Source organism: Vulpes lagopus, chromosome X (genome assembly GCF_018345385.1).
Source record: "Vulpes lagopus strain Blue_001 chromosome X, ASM1834538v1, whole genome shotgun sequence".
In the NCBI taxonomy this organism is placed as follows: Eukaryota; Metazoa; Chordata; class Mammalia; order Carnivora; family Canidae; genus Vulpes; species Vulpes lagopus.
In genome coordinates this window covers 15845982-15870456 of record NC_054848.1, presented here as the reverse complement: position 1 = coordinate 15870456, position 24475 = coordinate 15845982, and the positions used below count along the sequence as shown (strand labels likewise).

Genomic DNA, 24475 nt, shown 5'->3' with positions numbered 1-24475 from the left:
CTCTGCCTCTCTTTCTCTGTGTCCCTCATGAATAAATAAATAAAAATCTTTTAAAGGGGATCCCTGGGTGGCTCAGCATTTTAGCGCCTGCCTTCAGCCCAGGGCGTGATGCTGGAGTCCCAGGATCGAGTCCTACATCGGGCTCCCTGGATGGAGCCTGCTTCTCCCTCTGCCTGTGTCTCTGCCTCTCTCTCTCTCTCTCTCTCTCTCTCTCTCTCTCTCTGTGTGTGTCTATCATGAATAAATAAATAAAATCTAAAAAAAGAAATCTTTTAAAAGATAAACTATAAAGTATATTAACCCATACCAATACTTTTTTCATGCAGAATTATACTACGCAGAGAAAAGATGACACTACTCACAAACCTTTTGGAGTTGAGGGAAGATGTCAAAACACAACAGGCTTTAGAGGACGTTTTAAGGTACTGGGTGTTATTTTCCATCTAATTCTAGCTTTGGGTTTATGCTTTGAACATAATGTTCTAAGTGTTAGTAAATTAAAAGTTGCTTTTGTGATATTTCAAATAGTAGCCATAAACTAATATTTCTGGACATAAATTTGTAGTTAACTGTAATCAGTTTTTTTTTTAACTGTAATCAGTTTAATGACAACCCCTTTCCTCAGGACTTGAGTTTCAAATATTTTTTTTTAACCAATAGAACCCTTTTTCAAAGATTATATGGAAAACACAAATATATAAAACAGGTGCACATGGGGTGGCTCTAGGTGAGGAGGCAGACAAGGTCCTCGACCTTCCCTTTAAGCCTACCCCTTTACCTCTAAGATGTAAATGCATAGCTTTGTAGCTTCCAGGGTCTACAGACTGAAAAATCCTGCACATAGGTGTATAGCCCTCAGAGTCCTTCTGCATCATCTGAGAAAGATTCTGGTCTAGTAAACTTTGTTAAAGCCTGTTTCATCACATTCTAATTATTTGTACAGCTATGTCTGATGTAAGTGATTAGTTATTCAGAACACCTCATCCCACAGACATATGGAATAAGAATTACAGTGTGTGAAGTACTATATTTCTCTCTCCTTGTTCTCAAAAGTTGACATACTTTTTGGAGTGTCTGGGTGGCTCAGTCAGTTAAGCATCTGACTTTGGCTCAGGTCATGATTGAGGGGTCCTGGGATGAAGCCCCACATTGGGCTCTGTGCTCAGCAGGGAGCTTCTCCCTCTGTCTCTTCCTCTGCCCCTACCTCCAACTTGTGTGCATGCTCTCTCTCTCTCAAATAAATAAATAAAATCTTTTTTTTAAAAAAAGACGTTGACATATGTTTTAAATCCATTTTGACTGAAGTTCCTTCTTATGATAGATACTTTATTAATATATTTTTTTAAAGATTTTATTTATTTGAGAGAGAGCAAGAGAAAGAGCATGAGCAGGAGGGTGGGGGCTGAGGGAGAAGGAGAAGCAGGCTCCCCCACAGAGCAGGGAGCCCAATGCAGGGCTCGATTCCAGGACCCTGGGATCACAGCCTGAGCCAAAGGCAGACATTTAACTGACTGAGCCACTCAGGTACCCCACTTTATTAATATTTTTAACTCTACAGTATCTCTCCTTTCCCTTGAAAGAAAGGAAAATAATCTAGGGTTTTTTGTGAAAGCAGCAGGCAGGCTAGATAGTTAGCTCATTAGGAGGAAGTTAATATGAGCATAAATGTAGTATAAACTATCCCCAAAGTACAGACTAGGAGGTAGTTAAGTGGTCTTCTATTAATACCTGGCTTGTTGAGAGGCCTAATTTCTAGATGTCAAATTTTTTTTTCATTTGTCACAACACAATTTGAAGGCATTGTGTAGATAACGTTTTTTTTTTTTAAGATTTTATTTATTAAAAAAAAAAAAAAAAAAAAAAAAAGATTTTATTTATTTATTCATGAGAGACACAGAGAGGCAGAGACATAGGCAGAGGGAGAAGCAGGCTCCCTACAGGGAGCCCAATAGGAGACTCGATCCCAGAACTCCGGGATCATGCCCTGAGCTGAAGGCAGACGCTCAACCACTGACCCACCCAGGCTGCCCAGAAATAGGCGATTCTTAATAATAAAATCAGGGAAGAAATAATCCTTTCTAAGAAAAGGAGCTATTTCATTAAAATTTGCTTTGTGGGCATTCCGGGTGGCTCAGTGGTTTAGCACGTGCCTTCAGCTTCAGGGCAGATCCTGGAGACCCAGGATCGAGTCCCACGTCAGGCTCCCTGAGTGGAGCCTGCTCCTCCCTCTGCCTGTGTCTCTGCCTCTCTCTTTCTCTCTCTCTCTCTCTCTCTCTGTCTCTCAAGAATAAATAAATAAAATCTTTAAAAAAATAAATAAAATTTGCTTTGTAATGGACTAATTCAAAGCAAGATAGTAATCACTTTATTAGATATGTAAAAATGATCAGTATAAATTTCAAAATTAGCTCTTGATATGTCAAGTTTGCATGGATAGTTTTAATAGAACTATAGTGTCTCATTATAATTCTGTTTTACCTGAATTTTTTGTGGCCTTAAGAAAGTAACTGGAAAATATGCCTGGCATAAATGCTTTTTTAAATAAAGTAATGTGCTTCATTATACATGACATACTCATTTGTTAAATAATTGTGGAAAGAGGAATATACTTCGTTTTTATTTTTTTTAAAGATTTTGTCTATTTATTTGAGAGAGAGAGTGTGTGACACATGAGCAGGGGGGAGAGGGAGAGGGAGAAGCAGACTCTCTGCTGAGGAGGGAGCCTGACATGGGGCTCAATGCCAGGAGCCTGAGATCATGACCTGAGCTGAAGGCAGATGCTCAACTGACTGAGCCAGGCATCCCTGTATAACTTCATTTCATCTTATAATCACTCCATTATAACCTACCATTTGTACATTTCCCACATGGGAATCAAACAAATATTCATTGTCTTTTTATGTCTGTTATAATACTAGGCAGTGTGTGGGCCATGAAATGGTCTTTTTCAATGTAAACTCTTGAAAATATTTGCTGTAATGGTATTTTTATAGTAAAGAAAGATTGGCTTGAAGATACTGACAGGAATAGAGGTTTGGAGGGGCACCTGGGTAGTTCAGTCTGTTAAGCATCTACTGTTGGTTCAGGTCATGGTCTCAGGGTCCTGGGATGGAGCCCCATGTTATGGGGCTCTGTGCTCAACAGGGAGTCTGCTTGTGTCTGTCCCTCTCCTTCTGCCCCTCCCTCCACTTGTGCTCTCTCTCTCTCAAATAAATAAAAAAAAAAATCTTTTTAAAAAATTGCTTTTATGTAATTTTTTTAAAAAATAATTATATGAAATAAACTACAAGGCTCCTTTGAAGAAAACATACTTTATAAGCATCATTAACCTCTTTCCTTTTAATTTACGTAGTGCCTAGAATCAAGGGTGGCTCCGAGTACCAGACATTTTTCCATTTCTTATACTAATAGATTTGGAAGCTGTAGTTTTTACATTTCATTTTTTTTTCTTTACAGACCAACTTTAGAGGTGGCAGATTCCAGCCCCATTATAAATCAGGCCTAGTACAGAAGAGTTTATACATTCAGGCTAAATATCAGCGTTTACGATTTGCTGGCCCAAGGGGATTTATCACTAATAAATTCAGACAAAAATTACTGAGGAAAAAAAAGGTTAGTTGCATTATGATCATTTAAAAATGTAGAGTGACTTTTGAACTCCTAAATTATCTATGTTTAATAGATCAGGTGTTTTTTAAATATAATTTTGACGTAGGTTATAATCTAGATCTCATAGATGTTCTTATTGCATGATATTTGAAGAAAAAGTTCAAAGAGTGATGGTAATAGAGTTGTGAATGTTAAAATGCTTTTTGCTGTTATGCCTCAAATACTGTGAATATGTCAGCTATTTGAACTTTTTACTTTGGAATGTCTGTTATATGTGCTCGCTTTGGCAGCACATATACTAAAATCGGAATGTCTGTTGTATGATTCATCTTTGAAATGGAAATTCAGGTAAAGACTCTTAACTGATATATTTAGCCCTATACAATGTGAATTATCTAAGTACCAAAAAATATTGAACTGACTGTATAAAAAGGGCACACAATTACAAAATATACTAACTTTTCTTTTCCTCCATTCATGTGTTTTTTATTGTGATTAAAATACATATAACAAAATTTGCCATTTTATCCATTTTTAAGTATACAATTCAGTGGTAGTAATTACATTCATAATGCTTTGCAACCATCACCACATGTGCTAACTCTTAATAAAAAGTTTCTTGATAATTTGAACTTTGTTCTCTTTTAGTTGTGGATTGATTTTATTTAAATTTGTCATATTGGTATTTAAAAATGCAGCATAAATATGATATAAAATTACATTCTACACATTACATTTTAAATGAGAACAGTAGCATTACATCAGTTAAGTGAGGCATGTTTGCCAATTTTCGGACTTATTTTTGTTAATTTGGGGCTATATTTTCTCTGAGAAATATGTGTGTATCCATTGTTGCTATCAAATGGTCCAACTGTGGTTTTCTTAATTTTATAACCATAAATGTTTCCTTGAATATTCATACTTGTGAAGCCCTTACACTGAGCTTGCTTAGTGATTTTAGTAAAACTTATTTTTCAAAAGATGGACTAGTAGAATGAAATTGACAACTGTTTTTTTAAGTTTTAGAGGTAACAGTATCTTCTGTAACTTCTCTCACCCTGCCCCCTACCCCCCAATTTTAACTGAAGACTTGAGGTGAAGTTTTTAATTTCACCATGTATGTTACTCTTGATGTTATTGATGTTATGAAAGCCATGTCTTCTTTGTAAATATAAATGAACTGGACACGTTTTCCCCTCTTGTCCACCTCCCTGCTGTCAGATTGAGTTGCTGCTTTCCTTCCTGTCTCATGTGGCAAGTTTCCCTGCAGCAGATCTCGGTATATGTCCCCAGTCACAGTTTAGCAGCCTGGCTGTTTGCAGGGAGGCAAGTCATTGATTTCTACTCAAGGCGGAAGGCTGAGGCAAGCCTTATTATCAGTTGCAAGGTTGGATTTCAGGTACTTGTTGTGTTTCTCTTCTGTTGGCTCTGTGTTACCTTCCTTTGACTCCATTTTTACCTCCAGTTTTTAGATAACTGGGGGTTCCTGAGTGCTTGACTGCCTCAGCCTGCAGTTTCTATATGCTCATTGAACTTGTACCATTTAGTCATTCTTTTCTCAGACTTACCATGCCCATTTCTTACCACCCAGTTCTTCCCGACCACTTGACCACTAGCCTCACTTAATAGCAAATAGAAACCAGACATCAAGCCTTCATCCTAGGATATAAGAAGTATGTCCTAGAAGGGCACCTGGGCGGCTCAGTTAGTTAAGTGGCCAACTCTTGATTTTGGCTCAGGTCATGATCTCAGGGTCTTGAGCTTAAACATCCACCCCCCCACACTCCCCAGCACCTGTCAGGCTCCATGCTCAATATGGAGTCTGCCTGAGATTCTTTCTCTCCCTCCCCTCGGCTTGTGCTCTCGCGGTCGCTCGCTCGCTCTCTCTCTCTCTCTCTCTCAAATAAATAAAATCTTTAAAAAAAAAAAGTGTGTCCTAGAGGGAGCCATAAGCTGCTATGAGTCTTCAGCTTAGGGCATTGGCTTTTGTATCATCATTCAAAATGTAGCCATTACAGTTAAGGTCCAGTGCAGCTCATAGCCTGCCTTCCTTTTGCCTTTCGCTACCATCTTGAGTGCTTTAGAAGTATTCCCAACACACTGCACTTTTTAACAAACGGTGTCTTCTACATTTTTCTTAGGCCTACCCTTCTGGATGCTACTTCATGTCTTTGTATTGTAACTACATTGACAGGGGCCTTTCCATTCTGGCTACTGTCAGTGCCTACAAGCAAAGCATAAGTAGGCTTTTTATACATTTGTGTTTGAACAAGGCCCAGCTCTACAAGTATGACATGAAATTAGGTACATAACCTGGTATTAGCTCCCTACTTAACAGTTGAGCTCCACACACCTCAACCTTTAGAGAAAGAAATGAGGCATTGCAGTTCTTTGTTTCTGCCAACATCTGAGGTAAGGTACTTAAGGCTTACCTGGCCTTTGGACTGTCCCAGTAGTATTGTGCTACTCTGAAACCCCATTCCATTGTATAAACTGATGACTTAGATCTATTACTTCATCTCACCTCATCCTTTATGCCCTAAAGAAAAGAGATGCAGGCTTGGAGCCTTTGGTTTTTTCTAGTGTTGCTTACTTCCTCTTTCCCTTAGATTAGGGACACTTGTGCTCATATTGACTTACTGAATATGAGGTACCATTTATATCACTTTTAATCTCAAGCTTCTATATTGGAGGGAACTTGAAAGGTCCTGTCCTGGAGAGAAACCATAGTCTGGGCAGTATCTGTGCACTGCTTTGACTTTTTGCCCTAGTAGGGAGTTCATTCTTTTTATTGTTATTAGATCACCACCTAGATTAATTAAAGATACATGACCAATTAATCTAGGTGTCCTGAACCTGCTTGAGCTTGAAATTAGATATGAACCTACACATTCATACATGTCTCATAGTCCAGGAAAGCTTAGATTGATCTTGTCTGGACTGCTCACTCCTCAACCATGTTGAAATGACTGGCTGATCATTTATGGCTTGAAAGTCTTGTGATGCTCATCTGTAGTATGATCTGGATACTGTGCCATCAAACATGTGCTTCCTCTCTCCGACACCAAATGGTCTCAGAGAGGAGTGGGGGAAATCCTAGATGTGCTCCTAATAGGTCTTCTTATCCCACTTAACAAGAGTGGTTTTGGCTCCCCAGGTGCCTGCAAAGTATCAAGATTCCCAAGAAGTATTAAGTACAGAACTGAAATTCTTCCTCCTAATTTATCCGGTGCTTCTCATTATTAATCCCTTTCTGACACCCAGATTCCCTTTTACTGTGTCACCTTTCTCTTGAATTCTGTGCTTGGGCTAGAAGATGAGGGGGTGGGAGGAATGTCTGTTACCACCTGGAATAAGGCTAGTCTTTAATTCACATTCACAAGTGATCCCCTTAAATATCCTCTGCTCATTACAAAATTTTCAGAAACTCTTGAGGGTCTGAATATGCACCACAGTAGGACAAAGAATGCAGTAGAAATTCATGAAGCCACCTCTGAGAACATTGCCTCTAAAAAAAATCATAGCAGTGTGTGTTCAGTCAGGGAGACCTAGAGTTCCTTAGCATCATAGATTTTCTAGCGGTTCGCAGGGTACCTGTCAGTGAGGTGCCTACCAGAGCCCTTCCCATGGATACAAAGGGGAAAAAGGAGAGAGCGCAATGACACTGCAAGAAGGAAGTTAAAGACTGGGATCTATGGCCATTGGGGTTGAAAAAACCCTTGAAAGTTCTAGAGTATAAAGATAGAATGGGAAGCAAGATCAGGTGACTCAACAGGAATCTGTTACACACCTGCTATGTCCCTGGAGCTGAAGTGTGCCAGGGTGGTATCATCACCTTCAGACAGTTGTGACTTCTGGAGCTTCCAGTTTCATTATCTATCTCTCTGACTTCTTTGTCTTGTTTGGTGGTTTCTCTCCTTCCATGAAGCCTTTAAAAAATACAAGCGTTCTCTAGCATTATATTCTTTCTTCTCTTTATTTCTTCTACTTGCCTTGATTGCCCTCACGTCTTCCCAAGGTTCTAGCCATTACCTCTGGTGATGTCTTTAGCTCTATTCTCCAGAGCTCCACATTTCCAGCTGCCTCCAAGATACCCTCATACCCTGAAGGCACCTCAAATTCAGCATGTCCAAAATCAGACTTTCATTGGTACAAACTATAGCATGTGTGACCCTTAAAAACACGATGCTGAGTGACAGGAGTCAGTCAAAAAAGACCACATATTGTATAATTCCATCTATACGAGATACTCAGAATAAATGAAGCCATAGAGACAGAAAGTAGATTTGCAGTAGCCAGAGACTGGGGGGTTAGGGGAGAATAGGGGTGTGTGTGCCTGCTAACAAGTATGGGGATTCTTTGTGGCTAGGAAAATACTCTAAAACTAGTTGTAGTGTCTGATGGTTGCACACCTCTGTGAATATACTAAAAAACTATTGAATTGTGTGCTTTAAATGGGTGACCTGTATGGTGTATGAATTAGATCTCATTAACACTGTTAAAAATAAAATCAAACCCACTCTTCTCCCCAGGCCACTGGTTTCTCCTTGCAGCTAGCCAGCCAGCTAGAAAATTTTCCTACTAATCCTCCTAGTTCTCCTTCTAACTTTAGCCAGTGCAAGTCTTTCTCTCACTCACCCATTACTTCATTCATCTCATTCCTTTTAATGGTTGTATATTATTCCATTCTATGTTTAACATACCCTGAAATTTTGAAAAATTATGCATACTTGCATACTTTTAGGTCAGTATCTAGTAGTTTTTTGTCATAAGTTTAAATTGTCATAAGGGGTATAATTTCTGGCATATAAAAACTGAGAGTCTTAACTAAAACTGTTACATTGTTCTTTGGAAGCTCTTCAGTGGAACCTGCACACCACAGAAATTTGATGATAACACCATTCATTTTCTAAAATATGCAAACAACCTCTTTTAAAGTATTTTGTGTCATTCCCTTGTCTTTGCCTTGAATTTGGATATTATTCTATTTACCTCATAGATTTTTATGTCAATATATGTCAAAGTTGACATATATTGTAATAGATTCTGTGACTCTTAGGTGTTAAATATTTCCTCTGCATTGAGTTAACGTTATAGTTGATCAAAGTAGCATAAATATATTACAGGTTTTGTTAAGTATTGACTAGACAAAAGTCGTATTGGAAGTGAATTATTTATTCTTTTCAATTAGTTCATGTAGTCACATACAAATGTTACTTACTGCTAATAGAATAATATCGTGTTCTAAGTATCCATTCTATTTTTTCTTTTTATAAATGTAAGTCCTGAGAAACCTTGTCTGCATAACCATGTAGATGAAAATGAAAGGACTTTTTTTTGTAGCATTGCTACTTGGTTCTTTGGACTCACTCTGAATTATAGGCCAAAAAATCACTTAGTGATCTGTCATCAAAAACTATTTTGAATGTTCTTTTACTGACAGCTTGATTTTGTCCTTCAATTTTATTAAACAAAAGCAAAGAATCAGAAGCCATGTGGCTTGCAGAAGTATGCTATTTATTACTAGCTGCTAGGGTGGACTCATTTTCATGACACCATCACCAGTATCTACAACTGTCCTGTTTGGGGGATCTTTAGGTAATGCAAAGTAGTAAAATTCAGAATGAGAAGGTGTATCTTTCTCATATGAAATGGGAGGTGAGGCACCAGCCCTAACCAGTTGTGCAGACAGGTTAATTTTGGAAAGTGAACCCTGGGAATTTGAAGATCTAGCTATTACTTCTTTCCAAACTCTCTGTCCCCACATGCTCCTTGGAAAGTCTTCATATGTTCCTAATGGTAGGCATACCCCAGTTTGATAATTGCCAACTTACTTAACCAAGCCTCTGTTGATGACTTTGGAATAGCTTACAGGTTTCCTTTATTTTTGGTAGCAGCACTGGGAACACTGACATTTTGGTACCTTGTCATAGTCTTCTTTTTATTCTTTATACTCTGACCAGAAGTACACGAAAGGACCTGTTTACCTATACCCTCACCAGTACTCTATGTTATTATTCTTTATTATTGTCAATCTAATAGCAGAAAATACTTCTCATTTATCTTTCTTTGGTTATTAATGATATGAGCATATTTTTATGTGTCTGTGAGTCAATTGCATGCCTTCCCTCAATTTCCTTATTTCTGTGCTTTGCCAGCATTTCTTTTGAGGGATAGTACTTTTTCTTATTTATTTGTGAGAGCTCCTGATTTACTGAAGGTGTTAACCTATCATACATTTTGCTGGTATTTATTTTATGTTGGTCTGTTGTTTGTGGTAGCTTTTACAACACAAAACTTGTAAATGTTCAAGTGTCTATTTGAGTTGGTCCAGTAAAGGCTTAGAGATTTCATATCATACTTATCCTTATAAAAATTCCTTATAGTGTTTCCTTTAAGTGGTTTTATGGTTAAATTTTAAAATACATATTCATTCCCTCTAGAATTTATTTTTATAATACAGTGTGAGTTGGAATCAAAATTTTTTTCCCAATGGATCATCAGTATTTTTAAACACCATTTATTAAAAAAAAATAATAAACACCATTTATTGAATAATATGTCCTTTCCCCACTGATTGAAAATGCCACCTTTAGTGTGCACTACATTCTTCTGTATTCCTCATCTGCCTCTGGAATCTTTGAAGCCTCAAATTTGTTTCCTTGCCTGCTGTGATTGCTTATTCTGTCCATTCACTACTAGCACAGTTATTGTCCCAAAACACAGATTGAATCATGTCACTCTTACACAAACCCCTTCCAAGGAGTCTGTTACTTAGAAGAGACTGGACTTTTTTGCCAGTTCCAGCCCTCATAAGCTGCCTTTCTAAGCACAATTCTTCATTCTTCAGGACCCTCTGCTTTTTTGGAGCATAACATACATTTTCATGTATTTGTATCTTTGTTCCTGCTATTCTCTTACCTGGAAATAGCCTTCTGATTCTCATCATTTTCTTATTAAACCTTAAACCTTTCCTTTTAAGACCCACTATAAAGCCTTACCAAAGCTCTGGTTTATTTGGTCTCTGACTGTTGCTGTTTACCTTCCTGTTTCCCCAAATAGATGATCAGCTCCTTGAAGATAGAGGGTACCTCATTAGTCTTCTTTTTTTTATTAGTCTTCCTATCTTCTCCTTTTTGCCTTTTATATAGTCTGTTTTCAGAAAGTGCCTGTTGAATAGAATCAAATCTAACCATATATATACACACGCTCTCACACATCTATTTATAGCTCTAAAAAGTTGGTGAATGGTAGCCATTGTGTCAGCGTCCCCAAGACTAGTCCCAGGTTTGGTGATTTGCTAGGAGAACTCAAAGGACTCAGCATATGGTGGCACTCACAGCTGTGATGTGGTACAGTAGAAAGCTGCACAGAACATCAGCAGAGGGAATTGGCACACAGGCAAAGTCCCAGTGCCAGAGGACACCGGGTGCAAGTTTCCAAGAGTCCCTCTCCTAGTGGAGTCACACAGGACGTGCTTAGTTCCCCCAGCAATGAGCTGTGATAACATATGTGAAATGTTCCCAACCAAGAAAGCTCATTAGAGACTCAATGGCCAGGGTTAATCGAGGGCTGGTCACATGAGCTCCCCCTACCAGTTACATACCCGAACTCCAGACTCTCAGAAGGAAAGCAGGTGTTCAGCATAGACCATATTGTTTGCATAGTTTAGACGCTCATCAGTGGTGGGGATCCTCCCCAAATCTAAGTTCCTGGCTGATAGCCAAGGGCCAACCTCGGAAGTAGGCCTTTCAAAGGATAGCAGTCAGGTATGCTATATTAACTCATCGCATAACCCTAGTTTTGAAGAGCTTAATTTCACAGATGGCAAATGTCTAAAGAGAGGAAGAAAAATCAATATGTTAGGAATGGCCAGGGAAAACATGCTCAGTACCTTGATGTTTTACTCTCCTCTTACAGAGGAGGTAAACTGAGTCATGGAGAATAGCAGAGCATAGAAGGGACTACAGCCAAAGATCCATATTTGGTGGCAGAGCGTAGAGAGTTGGGTAAAGATAGCAGTGTGCAGGTTACTGAAGGCCTCACAAACGAGGTAAGGTATCGAAGATACGACGTATGAGGTAGAACAGCTTGCTAGACTGAAGAGAAAGTATTGCTGAGGATGATTTCTTGGTGAGTGGTGGGTACGCAGGGTTCTGGGGAGGAGACGAGGTGCAAGAAGACCCACAAGGGAGCATTGGCAGTGATACCAGGTGTCCACTTAAGAAAACCTAGTCCAGCCTGGTGCTCATATACCAAGGTCAGCATCCTGTTTAAAGTAGGTTTCCAAATAATTGGAAGAATGGAGGGATCGAGCTGAGAGATGGTGTGGAAGAAGCTATGTCAAGGGTGAATGTGATCCAGAATAATTTTACATTTGTAAAATCAAGATATTTCAGTTGAAAAACTTTAAAGAATTATTATAGTCAGAGTTTCCTTTTAAAGTTGTGAATAGGCAACAGATATTTTATTTGGTGGACAAAATATATGGTTTTGTATTATGTGACCAGTGAGGAAATGGGACACAATGAAGTCTACCTCTATTTAAAGGAATGATGTTGACTGTGTGTGTGTGTGTGTGTGTGTGTGTATCTGTATATATATATATATGTATTTTGCACATTTCATAATTAACTAAAATAGAATAAGAATTATCTATCAGCACTGCTTTTTTTTTTTTTTTTTTTTTACTGCTTTTGTTTGGAATTAAATGTTTCCATACTAATGTAATGACAAAAAATAAATCAACTTTTAAATTTCTTTCAGTTTTAATAATGTAAGATCCTATTAAAAGGTAAGGATATATGTATTAATAAATATCTTTAATGTCCCAGAAAAACATGCCATTTACCATTTTTGCTCTTTTATTAGTTGCATGGTATTCTGTCCAGTTTGTGGTTGGTAATTTAATATTTCGCATAGCATCACAGTATAGAATCCACATTCATTACCCTCTTTAATCACAGTTTTATTGTTGTGAATTCCTTTTCCTTTGTTTACGGAAGACTTACATCTTTTTATGTTGTAAGTAACTATCCGAAAGCAAGAAAGCTTCCCCCCTCCCAGACTCCCAATAGCTTTCTCTGCTGTCACCCAAGCTAGAAGAGTCCATGTCAATTTAAAATTAAAGATGCCATATGATGTCAAAGATAAAATTCCAGTTTGGGATTGTGTGTATCACATCAGGCTCCGTGTTGAGTTTTAAGAGTCTTGAATTTTTTTTTTAATTTTTATTTATTTATGATAGTCACACAGACAGAAAGAGAGAGGCAGAGACATAGGCAGAGGGAGAAGCAGGCTCCATGCACCGGGAGCCCGATGTGGGATTTGATCTCGGGTCTCCAGGATCGCGCCCTGGGCCAAAGGCAGGCGCTAAACCGCTGCGCCACCCAGGGTTCCCTTGAATTTTTTTTTTTTATGATCCAGTGAAACTCCCCCAAATAGCAAAATGCCTTTTCATCAACTTACTAATAACCAGCGTAGAGTGTCTTATTATTTTCTTTGTCCTACTGACTTAACCATTTAATATCTGCTTTGATGTGTTCTGTTGTTACTTTGCGTCTTTGGGGTTCCACATACCTTTGTGGGGGTCTTGGCTGCGAGTAGTACTACATGAATTAAAATAGCTTAAAATTGCAATGTTAAGAGAACTCTAGCTCAGATGTTATAACTGACTCTTCTTTTGAAGTCTGTATTTCTTTTGTTTTCTCTCAATAGGAATATGCAAACATTGCCACAACAATCTAATCTGGAATTATTACAAATGGAAACGACACTACAGGATGATATTTGGGAGCACCTCTTTTTGTCAGGAGTTAGAATTGGCACTAAAGCACTAATACTGTAATTTTCTTGATAAAATAACTTTATTTTTCTGTAGTGGAATGCTGCAACTTTTTTACACTTAATTGCTTTTAAATTACAGTATTCAATTTAAAAGTTGTATTAACTGCAGTTTCTTTTGCAAAAAGTTTCAAAAGGGCATTATTTGTTGATGCATTTTTTTCTGAGCATGGTTTCATAGAGAATTTAACTGAGTTATATCTAGATGTTTCTATGTTGAAAGTTTTGCTTATGTAATAAAAACAAAAACAAAAATATCTGAATTGTATAGTGTCTGTACATGAAAGAACTTGAAACAGTGGCCTTATAAGTAGCAAATTTTATATCAGATTTTTCTTTTTTCTGATGACAGTTTGGCTTATAACTTGAAATTTTCTTAAGTTTCTTAAGATCAAGGCCTATATAATTTATACATTTCATATTATAAGAAGGCACGAGAAAAGGTGCTTCAAAATTTCCATCAGGTAGTTATGAATGCACTGAATTTTTACCAATTGGTTCATTCTGTTTTTTCCACCACTGTTTGCTCTTTCCAATTTCAAAATGCTATTGTGGAAAATATGTAAAGATTTTGTAATTTATATTCCATCTTACTTTCCCTCAGGGCAAGCTTGTGCATATCATATTTTTAAAGGCTTTTTAAAAATCTTACAGACAAAATCTCATATTTGGAAATTGTACTTTACTACTACAGCATTATACATTTTGCAAGCACCTGTTATAAAGTGTTTATTTTAAGTTCAATTGTATTGAGTATCTACTAGCATAAGATAAAATTGATGGGATTTTAAATGATATTTTAGGTCCTGGTACCTTATTATCTTTATGTTTTCTTTGTTCTGCATAATAGTACGTATACATTCCCAATTAAAATTTTGTGAAATGCTTATTTGTAATAAAATAAAATACTGTGCTCCTTCTGCTTGAAGAAGTTACTTGCCAGTTTGTGAGAACATTATTTTGATTTCATATGAGAATTACAGCGCTGAGTAGGACCTGTTGATATTTAAAATCATTTTTCACTTACAAAGGCAGAACTTCTAAAGCCAAAATCTGGTAAGAATTTGATTTCTCATGTCTGGATTATGAAAAATCTTACTACAAACATTTAATTTTTTTTTTATCTTTGTAAGATAGGGCCGCCTTTCCTTATAGTGGTTCAGTAATAAGTGAGGGGAAGAGTACTTACATTAGAATTGGCTAATAAATTTAGGCAGATGGCCTGTCTTACTGCTGTGTACCATCTCCCTAGGTCAGGTTTTCCAAACATATTTAACATTCCACTTATGGTAAGAAAAGACATGTGCAGCAGTATGACATTGTATATTGTGTGAGGTACTCATAACATCTGCCTTAAATTTTAAAAGAATCCCGTTTATTCTCATATTCTGGGGGACACTTATGAGCCTTGAACATTTAACCATTTGGTTAACACATTTATTGCACAGATTCTGTGCTAAAATTACAGCAGTGAACAAGAAAACAAGACACATGGAGCCTGCTTTTATGGTCCAAATAGTCCGATAGGGAAACTGGATGTTGAACATGGAAATGTAACTTGGTAAACAGTGTTAATTCTTTGGCTCTATTTATCGTAGCACATAAGGCTAAGACAATTGACTCAATATTAATCATTCCACAGCTGATTTCCTTTTGAGGCATATATGAATATACTTTTGGCATCGTCTCAATATGCAAAACATGTTATTTACAAAATACCTATTGGTAATGTGGATGCATTCAGAAAATATTGCATGCATAAGGTTTAAAGCCTAAAAAGAAAGGCTTGCTTTATAGTTTAAAGCCTAAAAAGAAAGGCTTGCTTTATAATTTAGAGTATAAAATAAGGACAGGGACTGTGTCTGTCTTGTTCACTGTAGTATCCCCAACTCCCAACATCCTACTTGACATACAGTAAGGACTTATTAAATATTAGTTTAATGAATAACAAGTAGAATATGTTTCTTAGCAACTTAATATCTAATTTGCATGTGGAGGCTGAACAGGTTTCCTTATCCATAGCATTTTTTATTGACTAAGAAGAATTTGAATTCTCTAATGCATAAGACTATAGAAGAGAAGTTGTTTTGGTAAGTCATAGACTATTGCCTTCTCCCCTTCCTCCCCTGTGTGGTAGGCTCTTCCCTGACCCTGGGGGGACAAGAGTCCCTCCTCTGAGGAACCTCATAAACTGTTGGAGAAGAAATTCACAAAAACAAAGAATCCAATATAGAGTGTTAAGTACTCTACTGGATATATATATATATATATATATATATATATATATACACACACACACACAAAAGTTGAGGAAAAAAGTTGGCATTCTGGTTGCATATCCCCTGGTCACATTTCTTACTGGTTTCACAAACCTCAAAAGGCACTATGTGGGTGATTTTGCTGGTTTTAAAATTTGATGGTTTGAGGGAAACTGGCTAAAGTGTACATGGGATCTCTGTATTCTTTGTAATAGGTACATGTATATCTCCATTTATCTCAATGTAAATTTCATTTTAAAAAAGACACCCATAATCTTATCACAGACAAAACTATATATATTTTAGAGGCTACATTTTCTTTTTTTTCTATTTGAAAAAGCTATTTGCATTATAATGAAATAGCTGGATGCATAATGTGGACCACATTTTATCCAACAAATCCTACATTTATGAAGTTTTTTTTTTTTAAGGATGGTGATACTTCCAGATGGAAGCAGGAAAAGTAAAACTGTATCAGAAACTCACTTTTTCCATTATCTATCAAATTCAGCAACCAAACAAGGAAGAGGGGTGATGCTAATGCAACAAGGTGTGGAGTGACTTCAACCCCTCTCCCACCTCCTAAGTAGCACAGAGTAAAGAAACAAAGTTGACCCCATCTTGGTGAGCCTTGGTTCTGGACACTTAATGGGAACCCAGAAAAGAACAGATATCCGGTTCCCCAAAGTAATTCCAGCAAAAGGAACGGTATGAACTCTGAGTCCATTAAAATACAAAACTAAGATTTTAAAACTGAGGAATTATAGTTGCAGAATAGAATGTAAATGTTAAAAATCTCGAAAAAAAATTAGCATTTACTGATCAATTAGGACTTGTTGGGGCAAGTGGGATGAGGATTAAAAACTGCCTCATTTTGTGAAGCTAGGTATCATGTCAAGTTACAATGTCTAAGATTGTATTATATAATATAGAAGAAACCTAGTGACCAACCTTAAGTCTTTCACAGTCTTTTTCCTGACCTTTAAGTGCACTGGTTCTCAAAGTGTGGTCCCCAGTCAGTGATATCAGCATCACCTGTAAAACTTAGAAATGACGATTCTTGGCCTCACTCCAGACCTACTGAATCAGAAGCGAGCTTGGGCCCAGCAGTCTGCCTGCACTCCAAGGGACTCTGCTATGTGTTCAAGTTTGAGAATCACTGACTTATAAAGCTCTTCTGGGAACCAGTAGCCTTATAGCAAAGAAACATCTCAAGTTCAGCAGCCCCTTCAGTTTCATGTTTAAGGTTTTTCTATAGCAAATAAAATTAACTAAAACTTTTTCAAATAAAAAGTATAGCAATTCCCACCATCAATCCTGCCTGTACTTATGAGTAGAGAGGTCTGGAAACATGCCCACCCACTGTCAACACTGGTGGTTTTTTAAGTGGTGGGGTTATGAGTGATTCTTTGTGCTTTTCTGTATTAGTTGAATACAACAAACATTGTATCATTTTTATAAAATAAAGTCATTCCTCTTTTTTAAGTAGTAAGGATATTTAATCCTATCTATAGTATATGTTACTAAAGATCCATGTATACAAATTTTACTTCCAAGGGCCGCCTAGTTTACCTTAGTCCAGAGGGGTTTTTAACCTCTGCATTCCTCCTCCCACACCATAACGTGGGTAAGCTTATTTAAGTATATGTTGTATTGACTTTTTAGTAAGAATTCTTGACTTAGGGGCACCTGGGTGGCTCAGTTGATTGTCTGCCTTCGGCTCAGGTCATGATCCCGGAACCCTGGGATTGAGCTCCGAGTCAGGCTCCCTGCTCAGCGGGGAGTCTACTTCTCCCTCTCCCTCTGCTCCTTCCCTTCACTCGTTCTCTCTCTCTCTCTCTCTCTCTCTCTCAAATAAATACTTTAAAAAAGAAGATCTTGACTTAAATTTTTAATGTAATTACATATAGTTTAAATCATTTTACTACTGTTGTTTTAAAAAAGACAAGACTTTTCCTCTGACAATATAAAGTACATAGAATAGGGTCACCTAGCTTGCTCAGTCGGTAGAGCATACGACTTTTTTTTTAAGATTTTATTTATTTATTCATGACAGACACACAGAGAGGGAGAAAGAGAGGCAGAGACACAGGCAGAGGGAGAAGCAGGCTCCATGCAGGGAGCCCGACGTGGGACTCCAGGTCTCCAGGATCACACCCCCGACTGAAGGCGGCGCTAAACCGCTGAGCCACGCGGGCTGCCCAAGCATACAACTTTTGATCCCAGAGCTATAAATTGGAGTTCCGTGTTGGGTGAGGAGATTAATTTTTTTAATGTACATAGAATAGTATGTAAAAGGAAAAAGATGCATTCATAATCACACTGCTTAAATAGATTTAGTATAAACTAACATTTTGATATTTTTTCATTAGTCTTTTCTGAGCTTTTCTTTTGGTAGTTGATATAATATTTTATACATGTATATTCAGTCTTTGCAGGTAGTCACTTATAAATTTAAAACATGTTTGTAGTTTCTATGACATTCAAGTTACTGTATTTTGGAAGGGAAGGGATAGAATCCCATTCCCAGAAAGCTACAAATGTCTTATGAAATCCTAGAGTACCATATTAAAGTACAGAGGGCTTGTTTTTGCTGTACACATCATTAAAGATATTAAAAACTAAGTTTTACAGATAATTTCCTAAATTCTTCAAATTCTAATGCCTCCTAATGATGTTTAAAATAATATTTAGTAAAGAAGAAGTTGATTTGATGTTGTGAAATTCTTGCTGATGACTAGTTCTGCATGGGATTACAGGGAACACAGGGCTGCTCAGACTCACGACCCCTGATGTGGATGTAGCCTACTGAGCCAGCCAGATGTCCCACAGAGTTTAAGCTCCCTTTATTTTTATTTTTTTAAAGATTTATTTGTTTATTTTAAAGAGAGAAAAAGAGACGGCTGAGTGGCTCAGCGGTTGGCTGTCTGCCTTGGGTTCTGGGCATGGTCCTGGGATCCTGGGATCGAGTTCTGCATCGGGCTCTCCACAGGGAGCCTGTTTCTCCTTCTGCCTATGTCTCTGCCTCTCTCTCTGTGTCTCATGAATAAATAAATAAAACCTTTAAAAAAAATAAAGAGGGGATCCCTGGGTGGCTCAGTGGTTTAGTGCCTGTCTTTGGCCCAGGGTGTGGTCCTGGAGTCCTAAGATCAAGTCCCACATCGGGCTCCCTGCATGGAGCCTGCTTCTCCCTCTGCCTGTGTCTCTGCCTCTCTCTCTCTGTGTCTCTCATAAATAAATTAAATCTTTAAAAAAATAAAAAATAAAAAAATAGAAAAAGAGCGCTCCCAAGAGTGAGCTGGGTTGGGGGAGGGGCAGAGGGAGAGATGGAGGAGAAAGAGAGAAAGAGAAGCAGACTTCCTGTTGAGCATAGAGCCTCAGGCAGGGCTCAATCCAACGACCCTGAGATCATGACCTGAGCCAAAATCAAGAGTCCATCACTCAACTGAGTCACCCAGGCACCCTGAGCTGCCTTTAAATGTGCCTCACTCACCAGCTTTTGCACCTGCACGCATGCTTTGTTCAATTTCCATTGTCCCAAATGTCCTTTCCCTGTATCTGCCTGGTCAATTGCTTCAAACCTGATTCTTAAGACTCAGATTGGTAGCTTTTCCAACCAAGCCTCATTGGGTTAGCTGCCTTTCCTCTGGGCTTCCAGAATACCTAAGCACACCCTTGCTTAAGCCCTTAAGCACAGCAACTAGAGGTATAGTCTCTTTCTTTCTACCCTCCATCTGGCTCTGGGTCTGACATATACCAGTAGCTCAGAAATACTTGTTGAGGGCAGCCCCGGAGCTGCGGCAGTTTAGGGCAGCCCCGGTGGTGCTGCGGTTTAGCGCCGCCTGCAGCTCGGGGTGTGATCCTGGAGACCCAGGATTCAGTCCCACGTCGGGCTCCCTGCATGGAGCCTGCTTCTCTCTCTGCCTGTGTCTCTGCCTCTCTCTCTCTCTCTCTCTCTCTGAATAAATAAATAGATAAATCTTTAAAAAAAAGAAATACTTGGGATCCCTGGGTGGCGCAGCGGTTTGGCGCCTGCCTTTGACCCAGGGCGCGATCCTGGAGACCCGGGATCGAATCCCACGTCGGGCTCCCGGTGCATGGAGCCTGCTTCTCCCTCTGCCTATGTCTCTGCCTCTCTCTCTCTCTCTCTCTCTCTCTCTCTGTGTGTGTGACTATAATAAATAAATAAAAATTTAAAAAAAAAAGAAATACTTGTTGAATGGCTATAAACACCCCCATATTAGCCAAAACTTTGTAGCAGCTTCTTGGTACCTACAGAAAAAAAGAGTCCAAATTTTAGCACCTGGCTTATTTATGAAATACTTGGAAAGAAAAGCAGTAAGGTGGGCTGCTTTTCAGAGTTGTTACTTAACCAGCCTTCCTTCCAGGAACTCCCCTAGGAGCCCTGTTCCACAGTTTCCTGGAGACAAGGAGATGAAGCATAAAGGGAACTATCAGACCCTGGGCATCTTCCCAGGAGCTAGGTGGTAAGTCATTCTCAGTGCCAAAATTTAATCCACCTTTTCTTTCTTTCTTACATCAGATTCTTAACATCTCAAGAACAGACAGCTTGTAATTTCCCTTATACTGCCAGGCTTGGAGGCTACCAGCCACAGAGCAGGCCTCAGTAAATATTGTGGGTATTAAGAGCAACAAAATCTACAGAACTTTATCTTTTTAGTAGTTGATCAGTATTGGGGATGGGATACAGTCCTTCATTGCTTTCAAGAAGACATGTGTGGTGTTCTGGTTCAGTTATTTTTCATCTGCACTGCAATTAGGAACATGACATTATCATATATTTCAACCAGTTGTTTATCTAACTTTTTAAATTTGGAAATAATTTCAAACTTACAGAAAAGTTGCAATAGTACCAGGATCATCAATACACCATTTACTCAGCTTTACCTGTTAATATTTTCCATTTGCTCCGTCATTTGTTCTGTGTGTACATGCACACACACACATTTTTTTCCGACTCATTTGAAAGTAGATTTCACACATCATATCCATTACTTCTCAATACTTCAGTGAATATTTCCTAAGAACAAGGACATTCTCTTACATAACCATAGTAGTTGTCAACATCAGAAAATTTACCATGTTAGAGTACTTTTATGTAGTTTGTCACCCATATTCCAGGCGTATTAGTTTCCTATTGCTGCTGTAACATATTACCACAAACTCAGTGATTTAAGGCAACACAAATTTATTATCTTACAGCTCTAAGGTCAGAAGTCTGAAATGGCTCTTACTGAGCTAAAGTTGAAGTATCTGCAGGGCTGTAATCCCGGTCAGAATACTTTGAGTGATACTGTGTTCCAGTCAGGGTGCTATATCCACACCCACCTGTCTCTCATTGGTGATGTTAATTTTATTTATTTTTTTAAAAATTTAATTCAAATTCCAGCTGGTTAAAAGTGTACTATTAGCTTCAGGTGTACAATATTGTGATTCCACACTTCCATACATCATCCGGTACTCATCGAGACAAGTGCCCTCCTGAATCCCCATCACCTGCTTCACCCATCCCCCCACCCTCTCCCCTGTGGTAACCATCAGTTTGTTCCCTGTTTCTTGGTTTGTCTCTTTCTCTCTTTTTTCCTGTGTTTGTTTTGTTTCTTAAATTCCATTTATGAGTGATGCCATGTGGTATTCATCTTTCTCTGACTGACTTATTTCACTTAGCATAATACTCTCTAGCTCCATCCAGGTCATTGCAAATGGCAAGATTTTGTTCTTTTTGATGGTTGAGTGATATTCCATCGTGTATATATACCACATCTTCATTATCCACTCATCAGTGATGAACACTTGGGCTGTTTCCATGATTTGGCTATGGTAGATGATGTTATAAAGGTGACATTAATTTTAATCACCTGGTCCAAGGACTTGTCCACTCTTTCTGCTGTATAATTACTGAATTTTTTTGTTTTGTTTTGCCTGCATTAAATAAGCAATCTGTAAGGAGATACTTTCAGATTTGAAATATGCTATTCTTCATCAACATCACCCCCATAGATTCAGTAACTTAATGGCTCTTGTCTGAACCAATCTTTACAATTACGGCTACAAAATGATGATTTTCCAACTCCAGGACTCCCTCCATGTTAAGCAGCTGGCATTGATATTCTCCTAGACGCTAGGACCTCCCCTTTACTCCCATTAATTTGTCTTTATTATTGATATGGATTCATTCCTACTTTTTCAGTGGTCTGTGATTCATTATTGTCCTTGATTATTTTAGTGTTCAAATTATCCCAGCTTTGGCCAGTGGGAGCCCTTTTAAGCTGATGACTATACCTTCTACTATGCCCCAAAATTATTTTTAGCACTTCCTTACTTGTGGCCTACAAGATGCTCCAGGTTCATCTTGAACATTCCTTTGCCTCAGCCTTGAAATCAGCCATTTCTCTAAGGAGGCCTGGTTTCTTTTAGTGGGTAATGATATTAAAGACCAAGATTTGGGCACTAGAGCCTGTTGCTAGTGGAGTGTCTTTGCTTCTAAGCCTTTCCGGCAGCCGTAGCTAGGAAACGGACACACACACACACACACACGTATGCATATTACATACACATACACATTTTAGAAGTGACGAGGTCACGTTGATACCTCCCATCGGCCCCTATAGGATTCTTTCTTGCTTTCCCTATTTCATAGTTGTACGTCCCTTCTTTCACAGTGAGGACCCTGGCTCCCAACAACAACAAATCATTTCATCATTTGCTCAATTCCACAAGACACCTAAAATAGTTTCACACTTGCTTCAGTCATAGCACGACAGGAAGCAAACCTACTAAAAATAGTTCAGGCTCTGTTTGCAGCTCTCCACCCCCACACCCCTAAAGACAGAAGGTATATAGATAAACACTGTGTTCATAAATTACTTGAATTGGTCTTCACTACCCCCAGCCCTCCACATTGTGGTTATGTTGTTCGTTCGAAATATAGCCAAGCTTTTTTTTCCCATTTGCTTTCAGTTTTAGCTTTCCCCCTTCCCATCCTTGTTGATTTGACTTAATTTTTTGAACATGTAGTACATTAACATAGTTCCACAAATCAAAATTCTACAAAAAGATATAGAGACGTGTTACTCCCTCTTGTATTCCTTCAGTACTGTTCCCTTCCACTCCTTGTGACTAATTTCTGGCCTCTTGTTTCCCGTGCTTCTTTTGGTAAAGACAAGCAGACGTATGCATGTTGCCTTATTCCCCCCTTTTTCGTACACAGAAGGTCCCATTCTCTATATCTTCTTTTGCACTCTGCTCTCTTAATGTAAGAAATTCTAGAAATCGCTCTGTGTCAGATTGCGAGATTGCGCCCGTGCTTCTGTACAGCTGCGTAGTACTCCATTTGTAGCTGTGCCCTTATCCAAGCATGCTCTTGTATTTGGACATTTAGGTAGGTTCTAGTATTTTGTAATTTAAATGATGCTATAATGAATAACCTTGTGCATATTTGTTTTCATCTAGTTGGAACTGAATCTTCAGGGTAAAAGCCAACAAATGAGATTGCTGGGTTGGAGGGCAAACAGTATATGGAATAGTCTTAGGTATTGCCAGCTCTTCACAGGAGTTATCCAAGTTCCCCTTTCTTCTAACAATGCGAGAGACTGCCTGTCTCCTCACAGCCTGGCCAGTGGAGTGTATTGACACATTCTTTAATTTTTGCCAATCTGATCAGTGAAAAATGGTATCAGTGTAGTTAAAAAGAAAACCATACGCCCAAAATGGAGTCACTTATGCTAGGCCAAGTCACTATACCAGTACTTAATACTTAACCTAACTGCAGTTTCAACCTCTTTCAGGAATCTAGTCTTAACAGGTCAAGTCAGGACTTTACTGATTAGCACCAATGAGGTCATCTGTCACAGCAGCTCTCTCCCTAAAGGAAGATGGGATAATCTGCATGATAAGACCCCTCAGCCCTTTACCCTAAGGGAAGGTGACCTTGCTGAAACAATCCTTTCTTTTCTTCTGCCAATAACTTCTTGCATCCAACCTCCTTCCTATAAAAGTCTTCTTTTTTGTACAACTCCTCAGAACTGCCCTCTATTTGCTAGATGGGATGCTGCCCAATTCATGAATCACTTAATAAAGCCAATTAGATCTTCAGATTTACTCAGTTGAATTTTTGTTCTTCAGCAGGGTTATTTTAATTTGCATTTCACCAGAGATATTTTAATTTTAAAACGTTGGGAAAGAGTCTTGGTTGCTGGTGTGATTGTCACATACTGAAACCTTGTTGGAGGTGAGTTTTATAGAGTCTCAACTTCATGTTCTCTAGAAAAATTCTCTGAAAATAGTTAATAGTTTTAATTCTAGAAAAATTTAAGCATACATCCCACCCAAACTGAGCGAGACACAACTTCGGAGCCCTTCTACCTGTTTATTCTGTAATTTGGTTTTTTCCTGTGGATGTTTTAATTGGTAGGGATTCTTCTAAAGCTTTCTTGCCCCACCTAATGGGCAAGGAAGGGAATCAAGCTGCCTGTTTTTGAGTGCTGCCTTGAAACCAGAGATTCAAGCATCCATCAAGATGTTCTGGCTTCCCAGAACTTAGCACAAAACAAGATTCCAGAGAGAACAAGATATGGAGATTTATAGTCATGTTTTCAATATACTTCTAGAGCGTGGATAGATAGCTAAACCATGTTTTAGAGAGTTAATTAATACGGGTAGTTGACATTCTTTTCTTAGCTGTGCTAATTGCTACATGTGTAATCTTTGCTGACAGCTGTTGCTGTAGTCAGTCTCTAGGGCCT

General features: G+C 38.4%; 1 protein-coding gene across 5 annotated transcripts in view; it reads left to right on the top strand.

The window, feature by feature from the left end:
* The window catches only part of BCLAF3 (BCLAF1 and THRAP3 family member 3), a 60911-nt gene extending 46548 nt beyond the window's left edge, over nucleotides 1-14363 (top strand). For 4 of the 5 annotated variants that reach the window (XM_041741820.1, XM_041741821.1, XM_041741817.1 and 1 more), the window contains 3 exons: nucleotides 327-422; nucleotides 3457-3612; nucleotides 13327-14363. In XM_041741820.1, the coding sequence (XP_041597754.1) occupies nucleotides 327-422; nucleotides 3457-3612; nucleotides 13327-13356 (282 nt within the window). In that variant the 3' untranslated portion in view covers nucleotides 13357-14363. Of the gene's footprint in view, nucleotides 1-326; nucleotides 423-3456; nucleotides 3613-12375; nucleotides 12404-13326 lie in introns of all 5 variants that reach the window. The other variant, XM_041741819.1, reaches the window with a different exon arrangement.
* The last annotated feature ends 10112 nt before the right edge of the window (nucleotides 14364-24475 follow it).